The 17,948-nt window shown below is 38.5% G+C and overlaps 1 protein-coding gene across 1 annotated transcript in view; it reads left to right on the top strand.

Annotated features, from left to right (window-relative positions):
• Positions 1 to 4,500: 4,500 nt before the first annotated feature.
• Positions 4,501 to 17,948, top strand: part of LOC150018864 (cytoplasmic dynein 2 heavy chain 1) — a 283,446-nt gene continuing 269,998 nt past the window's right edge. Inside the window, exons 1-11 of the mRNA XM_090265892.1 lie at positions 4,501 to 4,819; positions 9,021 to 9,191; positions 9,515 to 9,650; positions 11,336 to 11,454; positions 12,485 to 12,629; positions 13,120 to 13,352; positions 15,658 to 15,786; positions 15,888 to 16,001; positions 16,118 to 16,229; positions 16,562 to 16,686; positions 17,504 to 17,679. Of these exons, the coding sequence (XP_090122018.1) occupies positions 4,625 to 4,819; positions 9,021 to 9,191; positions 9,515 to 9,650; positions 11,336 to 11,454; positions 12,485 to 12,629; positions 13,120 to 13,352; positions 15,658 to 15,786; positions 15,888 to 16,001; positions 16,118 to 16,229; positions 16,562 to 16,686; positions 17,504 to 17,679 (1,655 nt within the window). The 5' untranslated portion in view covers positions 4,501 to 4,624. The remainder of the gene's footprint in view (positions 4,820 to 9,020; positions 9,192 to 9,514; positions 9,651 to 11,335; positions 11,455 to 12,484; positions 12,630 to 13,119; positions 13,353 to 15,657; positions 15,787 to 15,887; positions 16,002 to 16,117; positions 16,230 to 16,561; positions 16,687 to 17,503; positions 17,680 to 17,948) is intronic.

Here is a 17,948-nt window from a genome sequence, read left to right as displayed (position 1 = left end):
GTGGGAGGCGGGAGCGTGGTCAGAGTGCTCGGGCAAGTGTGGCGAAGGTGTCTGTTACTGGACCTTGAGATGTACTTAAGGCAGAGGTGCCTCCAACACCCTAGGCTTGGTTGGAAACTACTCTGTCCAGCGGAGGTTTCACAACCACGGTGAAACAAACTTGTCCAGGACACTGTATTTTGTCTGGGGGAAAGGAGGCGGCTGTTCCCTCTAAGTGGAGAACAGCAATCAGACCTCTGTAGCCCATGCCTTTTATTCAGGACGATACACATGGGAGATACAAGGTAAATTCATGAATCATCAGAAGCTTTTAGGCGTTTGGATTACAGTTGACAATAACAGATTTCATGTACCAACCAGTGCAGAGGGCACAGTGACCAGTCTATCAAACACCTGGACGCCACAAGGTGCAAGGTTTCATACATTTCTTGCTAGAGATTGTTTATGTCATATTAACAGATAAGAAAAGCAGAGCAAGTTCTAAAGCATAATAAGCATTATTTTAAATCCAATTCCCATGGAAACCATCTGAGTTGCTTTCAGTTATGTCTCCTGCGCAGCCTTATGTTGAGAGTTAAAGACAAGAACAGCAGGAGTGCCAGCGGCAGGTCATGCTCAGGCTGGGGCTAAAATTCCCTGAACCACAAGGAGCAGTTTCCTACAGTATTAACCCTAGAAAGAAATGTGTCCTCTCCACAGACCCAGGGAGGCCGAGGACTGTGAGGATCACTTGAAATGCTACCTGTGGTCAGTTGATGACTGATCTAGGTCTGCCATAGGACCTTAAGATTTTTTTAAAAAAATTTTCCCAACACTCACAGATATACTGGGGTCAAAGCCCCTATTGTGAGCTTAGCTGACTCCGCCCCTTTACCCTGTCACCAAGGAAACTTAGCTAGAGAGATATCTACATTCCACATTCCACTAGTGAATGTGATAGGAGAGAGGAGAGCTATAAGGTGCAAGAGTAGAAAGATTGAGAACTGTATAAGCTTTTGGAAAAAGTGACAGGATTGGAAGCATCTTCCAGTGCTGAGCTGGTGTGGGGGCCCACCTCAGAGAGTGGTGAAGATCTGGTACTGTTATGGAGTAAGTGTGAGAACCAAACGGTCGGAGACAATCAAATTAGAATTTAAAGAGCCTTTATTAGCTGGCCAGCGACTGCCCACCTGTCCACAAGCCGGACTTAGGTGGACAGCCCCGACCTTAGGGATTGGGGGTTTATAAAGCATTTCAGGTGCATTCATGTTCCTGCAGGTGCAAAAACTTGGACAGAAATACAGCTTGTGTAAGCAAAAAAAAAATTTTCCCACTATTCCCCAGGTCATTGCTCAAAGGAATCGGTTACTGCTATTCCCTAAGTCACTGCTCAAAGGAATAGGTCACTGCTCAAAGGAGGAACAGTTAGGTCAAGTTCCTTGTTCTGCTTGGTTTAAGCATACAACCGCGGGGGTCTGGTTCCCGGGACCCAAGTTCAGCTGATTATCCTACTGGCTAGACATGTAAGAAATACCCTTTAACGTTCCCCACTAAGAAATACCCTTTAACAGTACTACATCCCAACAGGTCCAGAAGGCCAAACCACTGGGACCATGGAGCCACCGAGGCCCGGAGCACTGGCTGCAAAGAGGACCACGATGCCGGTGAGGCCCAGAACACTGGCCACGACCGGGACCACGATGCCGGTGAGGCCCAGAACGCTTGCTGCGACTGGGACCACGATGACTCTGAGGCCAAGAGTGCCCCATGTAAGCGAGACCGCGGAGCCATTGAGGCCCGGAGTGCTGGCTGCGATCGGTGCCACGATGCCTTTGAGGCACAGAGCACTGGCTGCCATTGGGACCATTAGGCCACTGAGGCCCGGACCACCCACCGCCACCACCAGGACGACGGAGCCAATGAGGCCCAGAGCGCTGGCCACGAACAAGACCATGATTCCAGTGAGGCCCAGAGCACTGACCATGACCAGAACCATGATGGCACTGAGTCCCTGGCCGCCCACCGCCACTGGGACCACGGAGCCACTGAGGCCCGGAGCGCCAGCTGCAACCGAGACCATTAGGCCTGGAGCGCCCACTGCCACCGGGGCAACGGAGCCACTGAGGCCCGGAGTGCTGGCTGCGACAGGGACCATGACTCCAGTGAGGTCCAGAATGCTGGCCTCGAACAAGACCATGATGCCACTGATGCCCGGAGTGCTGGATGCGACTGGGACCATGTTGGCACTGAGACCCCGGCCGCCCGCCACCACCGGGACAACAGAGCCACTGAGGCCCGGAGCACCAGCTGCGACCCAGACCATGAGGCCTGGAGCACCCGCCAACTACTGGGGCAACAGAGCCACTGAGGCCCCGACCGCCCGCCACCACCAGGCCGACGATGCGGCTGAGGTGCCGACCGCCCGCAGCTAACAGAATCACGATGCTGATGAGGCCCGGAGCGTGGGACACCACCGGGACCATGTAGCGGCCAAGGCCCGGAGAACCATCTGCCACGAGGACCATGTAGCCGCAAAGACCCAGAGCACTGGCCACCACCGGGACCACGTAGACACCACAGCCCCACATGCCCACTGCCACAGGCACCACGTTGCCACCGAGACCCCAACGGTCTGCCGGCCCGTCGCCACGGGCACCACGTTCCCACAGCGGACCCGTCTGCCAGACACCACGGGCACCACGTTGCAGCTGAGGCCCAGACCCCCCCACCTGCCTCCACGGGCACCACATTGCAGCCGAGACTCCGACCACCACCTGCCTCCCCGGGCACCACATCCTGTTCTGCATGAACTTTGCAACAAGTAAACAAGTATTTCTTCCTAGGACTATATCCTGGAGCTTTCCAGTCACCTTGCCCCCACCCCCACTTACAGTCAATGTAACAAGTTCTTTCAAAACAGCTTACATACTTATTCTCCAAACTCACTGTGTAAAAGAGTCCCCATCAACGCCAGGAAGGTACATGTTTGTCTTCTCCATCAACCCTGTGTCTGGTGTTTAGACTCTGTGCCCAGGACCTGGTCCTTTTCTGGCTACCATTTGGCTCTATAAACCCTTTCTTTCAGGACAAATTTCAGTCTGGAAGGTTTTTTAAAACACCATTGACAGGCTATGTTTATTAATCTTAACGAATACTTGAGGTTAACAAGGTATAATCATTGTGTATTTTGGTTATTTTACCTCCGCTGCCTTGCGGCATACCTCTTCAGGGGAAAGGCTAAGGGAGTAAACCCCGACAGAAAATCCGGAGCCGGAGTCCCTAAGGCGGTTTGACGTTGTAGTCAGCACCGGCAACTCCTGCGGCGCACCTGAAGCCAAGCTGTATTGACTCCGTCTTTCCCTTGGACCCTTCAGCTGCAAAGAGAGGGGGGGTCTGCTGCATGGGCAACAGCAGACCCTCCATATCCCCCTGCCCAGGCTCTGTAGCTTCAGCTTCACTGGAGAGGACACTCCAGCGTCATCGCAAGATGTCGACTTAACACGGGAGGAGACAGATACTGTGTCACTCCGGAGTCGGACTGCACAGCCATTCTCGGCGGTGCAGATAGACTCTTAAGAAGCTACACCATCGTCTCTCGAGATGGACGGCTGCCGACGATTTTGGTTATTTTACAATACGGCTTGCGTTCTGGTAAGATTGTGATGAAAAATAGTGGCTAAAGTTTTCTGAAATTAATACTGGGATAACAAAATAAAAATAATCTTGGGAAATTAACACGGAGAAGAGTGATGTTGATTGAGAAAATAAGTTAACATTGTATTGAACTTCTATGATTTTTAATCAGTCCCTTTTAAATAGTAATCTTTTAAATTCTCACTACAACCTAGACAGTAGTTTCTGTTTTACAGCCCTGTAAACTACACTGAGAGTGGTTTATTTACAGGACCAGTTGAAGAGGAAGCACTAGCACCCAGCCCTCCTAGAGCCAGGTCTCCCTGCAGCACTTGAAGACAAGATGAATCTTTTCTAATGCGTTATAGGAAATCAGCAGAAAGAGTAGGTTCTGTTTTTTAAATTGTTAAATCACACTTATTCAAAATTCAAAATTTAAGAGACTCCTTCCAAAACAATATTAATTATTTTGCAGCATTCCGTAAAAATGCATTTGATCCACGTTAATTCGTGTCCTGAAAAATAAATTGTTTTTAACCTGCACTTAAACTTAGGCAGTCATTCAATGGCTGGCCATTGTTTCCAAGATGAAGGCGGACCTTTATCCTCCCTTTTAGCTGCACTACCTCTGTGGGCCTCAGGACTTTTGAAAAGGCAGGTTTTGCTACTTAGCACCAACTTCTTAGAATCCCTTGCAATCCATGACTGCGGTGAGCAGCTAAGGAACTCCGAGGCGGTGATCGTCCCTAAGAGCTTCGCGTGCGCGTGCGCGAGGAGGTACCGGCCACTGCGTGCGCGAGGAGGTACCGGCCACTGCGTGCGCGAGGAAGTACCGGCCACTGCGCGCCCGAGTGCTCCGTCGCCATAGTGACTGCGTTTGGCCATCGGGAAGCTATGCAGGCCCTCAGCCGGATCTGGATTTGAGCAAAGCTCTCCTCACTCCTTTACTTCCCGCACTTCACTCGCGATTGGTTTCGTCTTTCCTTTTTTCCCTTCCCCCACCTCCAAAATCATGGAGGACGAAACGGGGGACGTTCGGAAGCTTTTCATCTTCGCTACTGCGCAGAATTACTTTGGACTGGTGTCGGAACCCTGGGACCAGCCGCTGCTGTACCACGGTGTTGAAATCAACAACTTCTTGGATGACGGGAATCAGATGCTACTCAGGGCGCAGCGATCCGACGCGGGAATCTCCTTTTCTACCGCGGTATGCTTCCCCGCCCCTCTGCCCAGAGCTCCCTTTCCGCTCCCAGCCTCGCCCAGGGGGATGCCGTGTCTCTCTTCAGCCTTCCCTGTCTGCTCCTCTTCAGGAGCCAAAGGCTGTTTCCACGCTTGCATCCCACCTGATACAGGAGGTTGCCTGTCCACACACTTGAACAGAACAATTATATTCTTTTCTAGTTTTTTCCCCCGCTAAGGACTGCAGATTGGTTATAACCAGAAGAAACAAGCAAAGGAATAAAAACAAACAAAAAACATTTACATTATTTAGTTATCAAATAAATATTTTTCTCTTTTCTGACGTTCTTTGAGGCCCGTTCTAGTGTATCTTTTGAGGGTTAAATTTACTCGTGGGAAAGATTAGTTAGGAATTAAGGTCTTACGTAATGGTGACACAAGGTTTAAATTATTTTTCAGTGTACAATTTGTGATGCCCCCCCCCCCCCCCCTTAATATGACTTATTCTGACGAAGGAAAAAAGCGCAACAAATAGAACTGGCAGCTGGGAGTTGTTCATCCCCTGTCCTTTCTCCCGGGGATGTTACAAGGAGACACCGGGAAACGGACGGATCAGGCTGGGCCTTGGCGGGTGAAGTGAGAGGCAGACACCAGCAGCGCCGAGGGAGTCCTGAGAGCCAGTCCTGGCTGCCGGCCGCGGAGTCGAACTTACGCTCATTTAGAGGCTCCTTCGAGAGGGCTGCGGAGGGCCGCCCGGGAAGGCGCCACCCTTCGGTGCGCGCAGACACCCACGTGCGCTTCTTTACCCTGGTGTAGCCTGGGAGGCGGTACTGCCTCCTCCATCCTGAGCCTTGGCTACCATCGCTGATTTTCGTCTCCAGAGAAACTTGGTGTGCACTGGTCGCAGCCTGGCTGCCTCCACCCAGTGTGCTAAAGATTTCCCAGGAAGTGAAATCTTGGAAGGTTTGTCTTAAGTCCAGGACGCTGCCAATCTTGGCTCCTTCCCCAGCACTTCATTTCTGATTTTTTTTCACGTGATAACAACTCGGAGTATCCAGTTATGTCTATTTTATTTATCAATATGTGATGTAATGATTTATTTACTGCACTGCTGCCTTCACTGGCAGGATTGCTCAAGAAACGGTTGCATTTATAATCAGGATAAATATGTTAATAAGTTAACAAATACATATTTATACATGGTAGAGTAATACATGGAAAAAATTGCCTCACACATTAAAGGGGCTCATCAATGAATGAAAGGTAGCAAATCATCCCCATATTTTTAAACCCATTCCTCTGGTGTTCACCCATATCCCTGGGTCTAACAGTATTTGACACACAGCAAACACTGAGTACATTTTTGTAGGATGATTGGATCATTCACCACATTCACTATGGGTCTTTAGTCTTGGATTTAATTCAATTCTAGTCAATACATTTTTATTTTGATGTCAGTATCTGCAAAGCACTTTGCTAGGCTTGGTGGTGGGTTTGTGAAGATATGGAAAGGATTGATAGTCATAGCTCACGTTTATTTTCTCTCTACACTTGTCTGGCACAGTTCCTAAGCATTTTGTGTGTATTGGCACATTTAGTATCCACAACAACACTAAGAAACTTTTTATTTCCATTTTATGGCTGAGGAAAGTAAGGCACAAAGGTTACATCCTATGTGTTAACTATCCCACTTCTCTAATTCAGAATTGGAACCCCTGCTTCTGCCTCCCAGAGCATCACTCCAGTCAATGACATACTTAACAAATGATATAATTGGGATGTACTGTTGGAAACACCAGTGAAATTTTGGAGTGTAATAGGAAAACAAGATGAGGAGAGGTTTTAATTTGTGAACATGTATCTTGGGTGGATATTGAAAATCGAAGCTATTACCTGGAAAGGTTAATGCCGTTGTATTTTATTTTTAATCATACACCACGGTACATATTTTTCATATTTGCAATGTTGTATTATGTTTTCAGTTGTACTTTAGATGTCAGAAAGTCAGCATGATTTAATAAGTTAGTAAGTAAAATATTTCAGTGTGTACCTTCTATAGGTGTGACACTGTTCTAGGTGCTGGTAACAAAGCCATAATGAGCATGTCAGAGTTTGTCTTCAAGGAGTAACATTTGAGTTGACAAAGACAGGCTAAATACTTACACACAGATACATATGTAGCATATTTCTGAGTATTGATAAATGCTCTTTAAAATGTTAAAGTAGTGATGGGGCATAGAGAACTGTATTAAAATAGAGTAAGAGGGAACACCTGTTTGGATTAGTGACCTTTGAAGTGAGATTTAAATAATGAATTGTAGGCATACATAAGATTTAGGGAAAGAGTGTTCTGAACAGAAAAGATTGTAAGTACCAAGGCCCTGAGCTGGGTCTCACCTTGGTTACAAGCAGCAGGAAAAAATAAAATTCAGAGTGCTTGCTGAGGTTTAGTTTAATGAGTAACTGGGTGTGGAAGATTATGTCACAGGCTGATCATTTAGGACCTTGTACACCTTTTGGGGGAATTAGGAAGTCATTGATAATTTTTACCAAGTCATTGGTAGTCTTGAGCAAGGGGAAGATATGATCTGGTTTATATTTCAGGACAGAGGTTGACAAACCTTTCTGTAATATGCCAGATAATAAATATTTTAGACTTTGCAGACCACAAGGCCTCTGTCACACATTCAGCTCTGCCATTGTAGTGTGAAAGCAGCCATAGACAATATATAAATTAATGAATATGGCTGCATTCTAGTAAAACTTATTTTTGGACACCGATATTTGAATTTTATATAATGACCACGTGTTATGAAATGTTATTTCTTTGATTTAAAAAAAATGTAGAAACTATTTTTAGCTTGTGGGTGGTACACAGACTGGTTGCGGGTTGTATATGTTGATCTCTGATCTGTCCCAGTAGGGGATAGTGGTATTTTGCACCCTCAAAAAGAAAAACTTTTACACCTTGAGTGAATAGTTACTAAGTAACATATTGTCAATTAAGAGAAAGTGGTAGTTGCCAATGATAGGGAAACTGGGAGGAGAGGCAGCTGGGAGTGTTCACTCCTTTTTCCTTTTCTCAGGGAACGTTGAGCAGCTGTAGCCAACTGAACCTTTGCTTTAAGTCTGACTTTGGCTAGGACGAAACTTATTGACCTGTCTGGCGCCCCAGGGAGCCTTGACCAGTGTCTCTAGTTTCTGTTTTCAAAGTATGATTATAAAATGTGTATTTTTTTCAAGTAGGAGAGAGGAGAAAGTTAAGGATGTGTACTACTTAACTACTAAAGAGTGAATTTTTCAGATCTACACATCTGTAGCTTGTTAATCCATTTGCTTGTACTTGGGGTAAAGTGATCACACTAGCAATAGAATTCTAATGTGTAAAAACGAGAGTCTGAGTAATGCAACTACACCAATAAATGCCAGTTCTTCCTGGTAACTAAAAAACAGGATGATTGGGATAAAAGAAAAGTAGCATGAAAACTCACTTATCTAGAAGGTGAGTGAACTTGTTTGAAAGCTTTTTAATCCATGGACTTCTCTTTCTGGGAAAAGAAATGATAACTGAAAATATGTATATAATGCAAAAACTTTAGGCAGTATACTTTTCAGATAATGAACTAATTGCTATTAACTGACCTATTTTAAACCTGTTTGCTTTAGTAAATTCCAATTTAGCTCATTCAGTTCCAATTTTAATTAATCTAGTCATATGATAATTTAATAAAAACGTTTGATGATCAAATACACTGAAGAATATATTTTTGGTTCAAATAAGATTATTTGAAGAGACAGACAAGTAAGTTTTTTTGGTAGTTTTGATTTTATGTACAAGTGAAAAAGAGGGTAATTAAAATCCTTGTTATAGACTTCCTGGAATTTAATGGAGAGATATACTATTTATCAGTGTGTACCTGGGGCACACAGCTTTGATCTGAATCTGGCTGGAATAGTTAGCAGTGTATGTCATCAATATTTATATATTGTTTTCTGGTTACAAATCACTTATCAAAATAATTTTATGATATAATCACATGGAAGTGGAGAAACCTTTGAAAACCCAAATATTCTTAAGGAGCAGAGATAGATTGGTAGTAATATGTTATATAACTGCTTTAACTATTATTCCAAGGAAGAACATTATAGTGATACAATATTTTGGGGAGCATTTTTTTCAAATAATATACTTTTTTGAAGGTAATATTGAAAATTATTTATCACTTTAGATTGATTTTGCTGACACAAAGGATAAAGTGCTGGTGTTTTTCAAGTTGCGACCTGAAGTAATTACTGATCAGAATCTACATAATAACATTCTTGTTTCATCTATGTTAGAATCACCTATAAATTCCCTTTATCAAGCAGTACGGCAAGTATTTGCGCCAATGTTGTTAAAGGTGAGTAAAGTAACTGTATGGTTAATTTTTTTTTTTAACTTAGGTTATTTGGGTAAATGCTTTCATAAACAAATATAAGTATTACTTTATATGCTGTTAATATCATCAGTATTTTAGTTTTTCAGTTTAAATACATATTCTTTTAGAATTTACATAAGCTCTTCCATTGCTGTAAGGACTTTTTTCTCCCATATGAGATGAAGTAGTGTCAAGCTTTGAGTGAAGTAGGTATATTTGGACTTAGTTCTTTGATAGTGTTCTAGGAAGTCAGTTTGATTGGCAAGCTTTTGATAATTGTTTGCTCTTGTCTCTTTTTTTTTTAGGATGAGGAATGGAGCAGAAACTTTGATCCCAAACTTCAGAATCTTTTGAGTGAACTAGAAGCCGGATTGGGTGTAGTGGTACGCAGATCAGACACTAATTTATCAAAATTAAAATTTAAGGAAGATGACACAAGAGGTATATAACAATAGTTTAATCAATAAAAAGTAAAACGATTGCCTTAATAGTAAATTAATATACTTCTTTACAGACTTATTTTCACACTTTTGGATCTTCTCTGAGCCTAAGCTGCTTTTATATGAATAGATCAGATCTGTATAAATTTGGAGGAGATGAAAATGTAATCTTTAACAATATGCAATTCATGGAAATAGAAAATATAGTTGATTCTTGTTTTTTGCAGTAGCTATGTTCTATAAAGTTACCATGAACACCGAACTAGTCAATACTGAACCATAGCTCCTAAGGGAAAATACAGGGTGGTGTTCCTATGAGCCTTAGGTCATAACATTTTTGTTAACTGCCAAACACGTAATTTTGTCATATGTGTGTTTCTGTTTAAAAAGATTTTACTTATTTGTATTACTGATTAATTAACATTGACTTAGTGGCCAACAGTGTAACTCATGTCTGAATCAAGCTTATCTAACAGGTGTTTTCTCTGGAAGGCACATCACAGTGTGCTTGTGCTTACAAACACCTGAGAGCACTTCAACTCCGTGCCTGGGGACCATTTTAACTGGTAAAATAACCAACAAAAAGCACAAAAATGTGAAAAATGTGGCTGTAAATCGATTACAAAAGACTGCAGAAAAGATTTCTGTTTACTAGGAGGTAGGAAAAGAGAAGGCAGTGCCACTTTATTTAACGTCATCTGGGAAACTGTGTGTCTGGGCAACTCAGATTTTTTCCCTGCTCTGCAAATGACCACTAAAACACCGCTAGTATTGATTTTAATTTACAGATAAATATTAGCAAGCAGGTAAATTAAATGTTAGCAAGTAGGTGAATTTCTAACTGTAGAGTCCTTGAAAAATGAGACTTGACCCTAATTATGTACCTTGTAAAGATAATAGGTCATTGACTTTTATTTGAAAATCTATTTTATCTAAAGTTCATTATAATTTTATTATGGCTATAGAAAAACTCATATGAACAATTAATGTATGCCATATACAAATACTTATTTTAAAATATTGGTTATAGTATTATTTATTGCTTGATTGGTAAATTAAATGCTTTTTGAATTCCACAGACTCAGAAAAATAGTGCATTTGTTTCTAGCATGTAATTAGGATAATAGAGATTTTTCCAGTTCTTTGGAAAACTTAAAGCAAATTTAAAAGTAAAATTATTTTAATTTGCTTATATTTTGAAATTAAACAGCAAACATTTTTTGAGTAAATCACAATAATTTCCAATTTGGGTAATATTCAATAGCATGAATGGTTTTGGAATAAGATTTAGGAAAGTCTTGTGTTGGAGAAGCAGATTCATAGATTAAGAAGCAGACTGACAGTATAGGTATGATTGATTGACTGACACAAAAGCATATGGGAATCATATTTAGGAAAGTCTTGTGTTGGAGAAGCAGATTCATAGATTAAGAAGCAGACTGACAGTATAGGTATGATTGATTGACTGACACAAAAGCATATGGGAATCATATTTAGCAGTAAACTTGATGTGAAGTATAAACCTGGTATTGTTACTATTTCCAGTAAGAACTTTCTGTTGATAGAAATCATAAAACTTTTCCATGTGTCCTCAAGAATATAGGAAACATTTGAAATCAGCAAATAAACCAGATTACTTTATGGCTTTTCACTTTCAATTGACATATATATTTTTCACTTTTTCAGGTATTCTTACACCAAATGATGAGTTCCAGTTTTGGATAGAACAGGCTCATCGCGGAAATAAACAGATTAGTCAAGAAAGAGCCAGTTATTTTAAAGAATTATTTGAAAGAATTGCAAGAGTATGTGATTCATACATTTACACATTAGGCTTTTGAAAAAAGCACTTTAGGATTGTACTTTTAATAAATTTATCTCTGTTTTAAAATCATTACTTGATGGTTATGAATACAATAGATCCATTATATATAGCAAGGTTTACTTAAGTGTATTTAATATGAGTATAGCTCATTAAAAATATGAGTTATTAAACTCATATTTAACTCATTAAAATCTAAACTTTTAAAGAAGTTAAATTCTAATCTCTAGTAAATATTTTTCTCAAACATAATTACTTTTCTGCAGGTAGATAAGGAAAAACAAAAACTTAATATCCCAACAGGTTTATCCACATGCAGTTAATCTGTGTTCATTTGAAAGAATGTTCACTTTATTCAAATTAGCATTTTGACGTACTCTGTAATTTAAAAAGTCTTAGTTTTATACTTGCTTGATAATTATTCCTTGACGTATCTACAGAGGGGTTAAATAAGTGACCATTTTAATTATGGTTTTTAAATATCTGTTGTTTTCAAAATAGATATAAAGTCATTTTCTATTTGTTTCCAGTATTATTTCAATAATATTTTAATGAAGTGTTTGAAATGGTTTTAACTTTTTTGTAGCATTGATGACATGTAGAATAATAAGTCTCGTACTATGATTATGTTATTGGTAACATTATGCAATACAGTAAATGAATGAAGATAGGCCAACTACAATGCGTAGCATATATATGATATTAAGACTACCTCCATTTGGGTAAATTAAAGAAATGAATCCAAATTTAAAGAAAATTAGACCAAGTGTAAAAATAGATGAATAGATTTTTTGTAATTCTTGGTGTTTTTCTGACTTTCACAAAATTTATGTTTGTGAAAGAACTAGAGTGTGTTTGCATAAGGAAGTAATGTATCATCTGGTAGAAAAGGGAGACAATAACATGGCAAATAATAAAGTTGTAGCAGTTGAAAAAGTCTGAGAACATTTTTACTATATTGCCCAAGGTAAATGTATGATTATTTAAAAAAAATGAATGAATTTTGGTTTTAGGAATTTTATAACTTGGACAATCTATCTTTATTGGAAGTCGTTGACTTGGTGGAGACTACTCGGGATGTTGTCGATGATGCGTGGAGACAAACGGAGCACGATTGTTATCCTGAGTCACGGATGTTACATCTCTTAGATATCATAGGTACTAGTACAGAAAAAATTTTGGAATCCTGTTTTATTTCATATTATTTTTTTCTTTAAATGTTCCTTAATATAATAATTGTTGCTTCAAGTAATTCTTAAAGCAAATCATATAGAATTATTTAAATAGATATGTTTATATAGTTGGTTGCTTTTAAACGTGTATCAAATTCTTGGACCATTAGTACAGCTACATTTACATATGTTTTCAGTCCCTATGCATGTATTAATTTAGAATTTATTTTGTAATGAACTGAAAAGTTCTTTAATATCTTAGCTTATCTGTTAAAAGTACAAATACTTTTGACTCAGAAAACTACTTCTGTTTTTTGAGAATATTTGTTATTGATAGTGCTAGTCTAAGGGTGTGAATTGGGTATTTCACAGAACCTTAGTTTGATAATTTGTATATTAATTTTGTCATAAGCATGTATTCTATAATTTTTATAAAAATACATTTCCATTAAAAAGTTTGCTTTATGTTTTATTAGGTGGTTCATTTGGAAGATTTGTTCAGAAAAAGTTGGGAACTTTGAACTTGTGGGAAGATCCTTATTATCTTGTGAAAGAAAATCTGAAAGCTGGTATTTCAATTTGTGAACAGTGGGTGATGGCCTGTAATCATCTAACAGGTCAGGTGTGGCAGCGCTATGTTCCTCATCCATGGAAAAATGAAAAATATTTCCCTGAAACACTTGAAAAACTCAGCAAACGCCTCGAAGAGGTATTATTTGGTTATTTGACTCTTTGTCTTCAAGTGTGAAGTAGCTCCTCATTTGGTTATGAATTGAATGTAGTTTTTAATTAATAAGTTACACATCTGACAGGAACTCTCCATATTTTTGGGGAGAGAAGAAGGATTAAAGTTTATGTGAAATAGTTTATGACAGTCAAATGGCACAGTGCCAGGTGCACAGTGGGCGTTCGCTGAGTGCTGGTTTCCACCCGCTTTCTTTTTCTTCGATGTGTGACTGTTCAGCTTGTAAGTTGTGAACTTCTGTTTTGTTCCAGGTTATAAAAAAGATAATCCACTTGTGTGGAATCTATCAGACATTCTCTTGATGACTGAACTTGTTTTCAGGCAAGACAGCTTTTTAGGGGTGTATTCAATGGCAATATTTGAAACAATTGCTTAATTTTCGTAAGTTATGAGTTTTGGTATAGGATTTATATATTTAGCTTGAAGGGGCAGGGAAGAGACTATGCAAAGATTGCAAAACTGACTTTCCTTTTCTGCTTTGGAAACCATAGTTCTTTGGGAATTTTAAAAATCTTTTCATTATGGAAAAATTTTAAACATACTTAAATAATATAATGAATGCTGATGTAGTCATTACTCATTTTCAATAGCTTTGGACATTATTCAGTTCTTATTCCATCTTTTATACCCTGCCTTCCCTTTTTTTTTTTTACTAGAGTATTTTCAAAGCCAATTCAAGAAATCATATACTTTCACCCTTCAAACATAATCACAATACCACTATAGCATCCAACAAAATTACAGTAATTTCTTAATATTATTTTATATCTAACCAGTTTTCATTTTTTTCACTGTCTCAGCTGCTTCATAGATTCTTTCCTACTTTTAGTTTGATATGTGGGCTTAGTATGGTTAGCCTGATCTAACTGTTACAATGCTCTCCATCAATTTTTTTCTTAGTGATTTTAGAGCCATTAGTGACCATGAGGAGCTGTAAATTGGAGATTTTCTAATTCTGTTCTTCCTACATTTGTTACTGATGATGGAAGAACTTTTCCTCATCGGTGTATTTACTTACCCTGAAGTAAAGTCTATATAGGAGTAGCAGTATAGACAATTATTTCTTACCTTTCACTAATCACTTTTTAGAACAACGAATAAGTTGGTGTCATAGCAAGTTCCACAGGCAATCAATGAAATGTTTTTCAGTAGTAGTATTATGAACCCAAGACTTGTTATATTTTATGTGTTTCCATCCACTATATTTACTATTTTATTTAAATTGTTTCACGCCTGGCGCTGAGTGCCTCCTGTAACTTGGCTCTCGTGTCATTTTGAGGTGAATCCAGTATTTCTTTGATAATTTCCTTACTTTCAAGCCCCTCAAAATGTACTAGCCCATCTTTTACATTTTCTGTTTCGTACCTGGAATTAGTCATTTCTCCAAACAACCTGGTTCTTTTTAGTGAAAAATGGTATTTAACAACAAATCTGGTTAGGGAAGTGTTCCAGTTTTACTTAGTTATCTATGCTTTTAGCTCTTTTCAGTAGGCAGGATTTATAAATTGGACTTCTGTTTTTAGCAAGGTAATAAAATAAAATAAGAGTTTGTACCAACTGACATTTCTGACCCAAATGGAAGTTTATAGTATTTTTACTTAACCTTTTGAGCACCTCTTGATTGTTAGTGGAAATTTTAAACAGAAAGTATAATAATTTGTTTTCCTGCTGTTTGTAAATTGTACATAATAAAGTTGTTAATATTGTTTCATTACCAGAATTGTAATGTAATGCAGAATAATGAATATCAAGATACTATATTTAAAGAAGCTAAAACTTAAAAGAACTTTATGCTTAGTTTAAAAATATTTAGATTTTAACCTTGCAGGCTTGCTCAGTTGGTTGTAGTGTTGTCCTGTGCACCGAAAGGCTGCAAGTTCAATCCCTGGTCCGGGCGCATATGGGAGGCAACCAATGGATGTTTCTCTCTCTCTATCTCCCTTTCTAAAATCAGTAAAAACCTATCCTTGGGTGAAGATTAAAAATAAAAAATAAAAAATCAGTAAACATATCCCCAGGTGAGGATTAAAAAATATTTAGATTTTATATATTTTCACTAGATTTGAGCACACTGATTAATGTCCTGATATAGTATGCGCTACATGGAATATTGGTGAGTAGTAATTCTCAAAATTATAGTTTCAATTTTATTGATCATCTCAGAGAACCTAGGTAAAGAAATTCTTGCCCAGTATATTTAGGTTTTAGACTTATTTGTGCAGATGTATTGGTTTAAATAAATTTGTTGTTTTAATATTTTATGTTTTAGGTCTTGGCTGTTAGAACAATTCATGTGAAGCTTCTCTATTTTTTACCTGCTAGTGAAGAGAAAATCCTGGCTCGAGTATTTGAACCTTTTACTGGCCTGAATCCGGTGCAATATAATCCATATACTGAGGTTGAATATATATATTTCTAAATATAGTTTTTGTTTTGTGTTATATCTAAAGGAAGATTTTTAAAAATATTGAAGTCTAACAGTATTTATAATTTGTTTAGCCTTTATGGAAAGCTGCAGTGTCTCAATGTGAAAAAATTATTGCACCTGCGGAACGAAAAATAGCAGGAAAATTGAAAAATTATATTTCAGAAATTCAAGATAGTCCACAGCAGGTAAAATTTTGAAATATCTTACTTTTAATATTTTCTTTAAGTTACTTTAGGAGATATATATGTATTGACCAAGGCAGTCCACTTTGGATAACCGTACTTATTTTATTTTATATTAGCTTCTTCAAGCATTTCTGAAATATAAAGAGTTGGTGAAGCGTCCAATTATAAGCAAAGAATTGATGTTAGAAAGAGAAACTTTACTGGCAAGGCTTGTGGACTCAGTGAAAGGTACAAGTTTATCAGGAATTATAATATTTGCTTGAGAAAATATTTTTGTAGGTTACTTTTTTATATTTGGTATGCCATTTAGGATTAAGAATACATTTATGACCTGTATTTGCTGAAGAGTAGTTTACTATTTCTGTTGTAAATGACACATTCTATGAAATTACCCATTATTTTTTTCTCTGTCTCATTTGATATGGTACAGTCCCTGAGGGTAAGGGACCAACTCTTACTATTTTTCTGTTTACAACATTTGACATAGGTCTTGGAATGTGAAGGATATTTAGGAAATCTTTGCTGAATGTGTGATCATTTGTTTGAATTAACTTTTATAGACTTTCGATTAGACTTTGAGATTCGATGCCGAGGAATTCCTGGTGATGCATCTGGACCACTTTCTGGCAAAAACCTTTCAGAAGTTGTCAATAATATAGTTTGGGTTCGCCAGTTGAAACTGAAGGTATTCATTTTAATAAAAGTTGAAGAACAGTAATTGTAGAATGTGCTAAATTAATGTAGAAGTCACTCTAGAACTATAGTGAAAACATTAAAAATATTTTTCTGTTTTCCTTGGCATATTCATCAAATTTTCATGTGAAATGTAGAATTTTAAAAAGGTGTGCTGAGGAGGTTGTATTGGTTCTTTTCCTTCCTTGTATAGAGAAAATTATGAAATCATTTATTATTCCAGTTGCAGTTGTTCCAGGTGATTACCTTCTTAGAAAATATTGAAGAGAAAAGCATCCTTTACACTGCACAGATATAGAGTATTATAAGGGCCAACATGTTTAAGATTTGTATCTATTCCAAGTTTGTATTTTGGATGTTTGATTTTCTGTCTGCCAGCTTCCAGGGTCTTACAATGTTGTTTGTACAGTTATGAAGGAAAGGGATTTCTCTCCTTTAAATTGCCATTCAAATTGGCCTAACTATTGTTTGAGATAGTAACCAGCGCATGTAGCCAAGCACCTAAATTGCTGCTTAACATGGTTAGGAATATTGCTGAATTCTTGGAATTTCACCTGAATTTCCATTACCTTACTTTTCAGATTATGCCTTGTATGCATTATCCTCTGTGTTTTGCTATCCTGAGGTTGTGTTATTCAGAAACAAACTAGGGGTTGATATTCTTATATTCACTTGCAAATCTTCCCTTGTGTTATTCATAGATAAATGGGAAAATAGTTCTTGAATCACAGATCAGAGAAGTGGGTTTATTTTATGCTAATTTTGCTAGGTTTTAAATAATACATAATTTTGTAATTTGGCTTATTAAGGTGGATGATACCATCAGGATAGCGGAGGGTCTTCTGCGTGACTTGTCAGGATTTCACTCTTTCCATCCAAGTGCTGAAGATCTATTAGACCAGTTGAAACTATATGAACAAGAACAATTTGATGATTGGTCCAGGGATATTCAATCTGGCTTATCTGATTCTAGATCTGGTTTGTGGTAAGTTTAAATATACTACACAGTGAAATCTACCAAAGAATGTTTTTTCTTATGTTATTAATCCAAATGGGAAGATGGAATTAGTTATTTCTGCCTCTCCTTTCTTCAGACTTAATGCTGCTTCTTCAATTATTTTGTTAGTTTTTGTTTATCAACTTTTAAGTCTATAAGGTTGGCAGTTTGATGATATAGTTTTGGTTGACTGCCTCCCCCTTGTTTCTCATGTCTATTCCCGGACTGCAGATGCCCATTTTGGAATTAGGATTTCC

The sequence above is a fragment of the Furipterus horrens genome, unplaced genomic scaffold (genome assembly GCF_987537825.1).
Source record: "Furipterus horrens unplaced genomic scaffold, mFurHor1.1.pri manual_scaffold_2, whole genome shotgun sequence".
Lineage (NCBI taxonomy): Eukaryota > Metazoa > Chordata > Mammalia > Chiroptera > Furipteridae > Furipterus > Furipterus horrens.
This window is presented reverse-complemented; position numbering and strand designations above follow the sequence as displayed.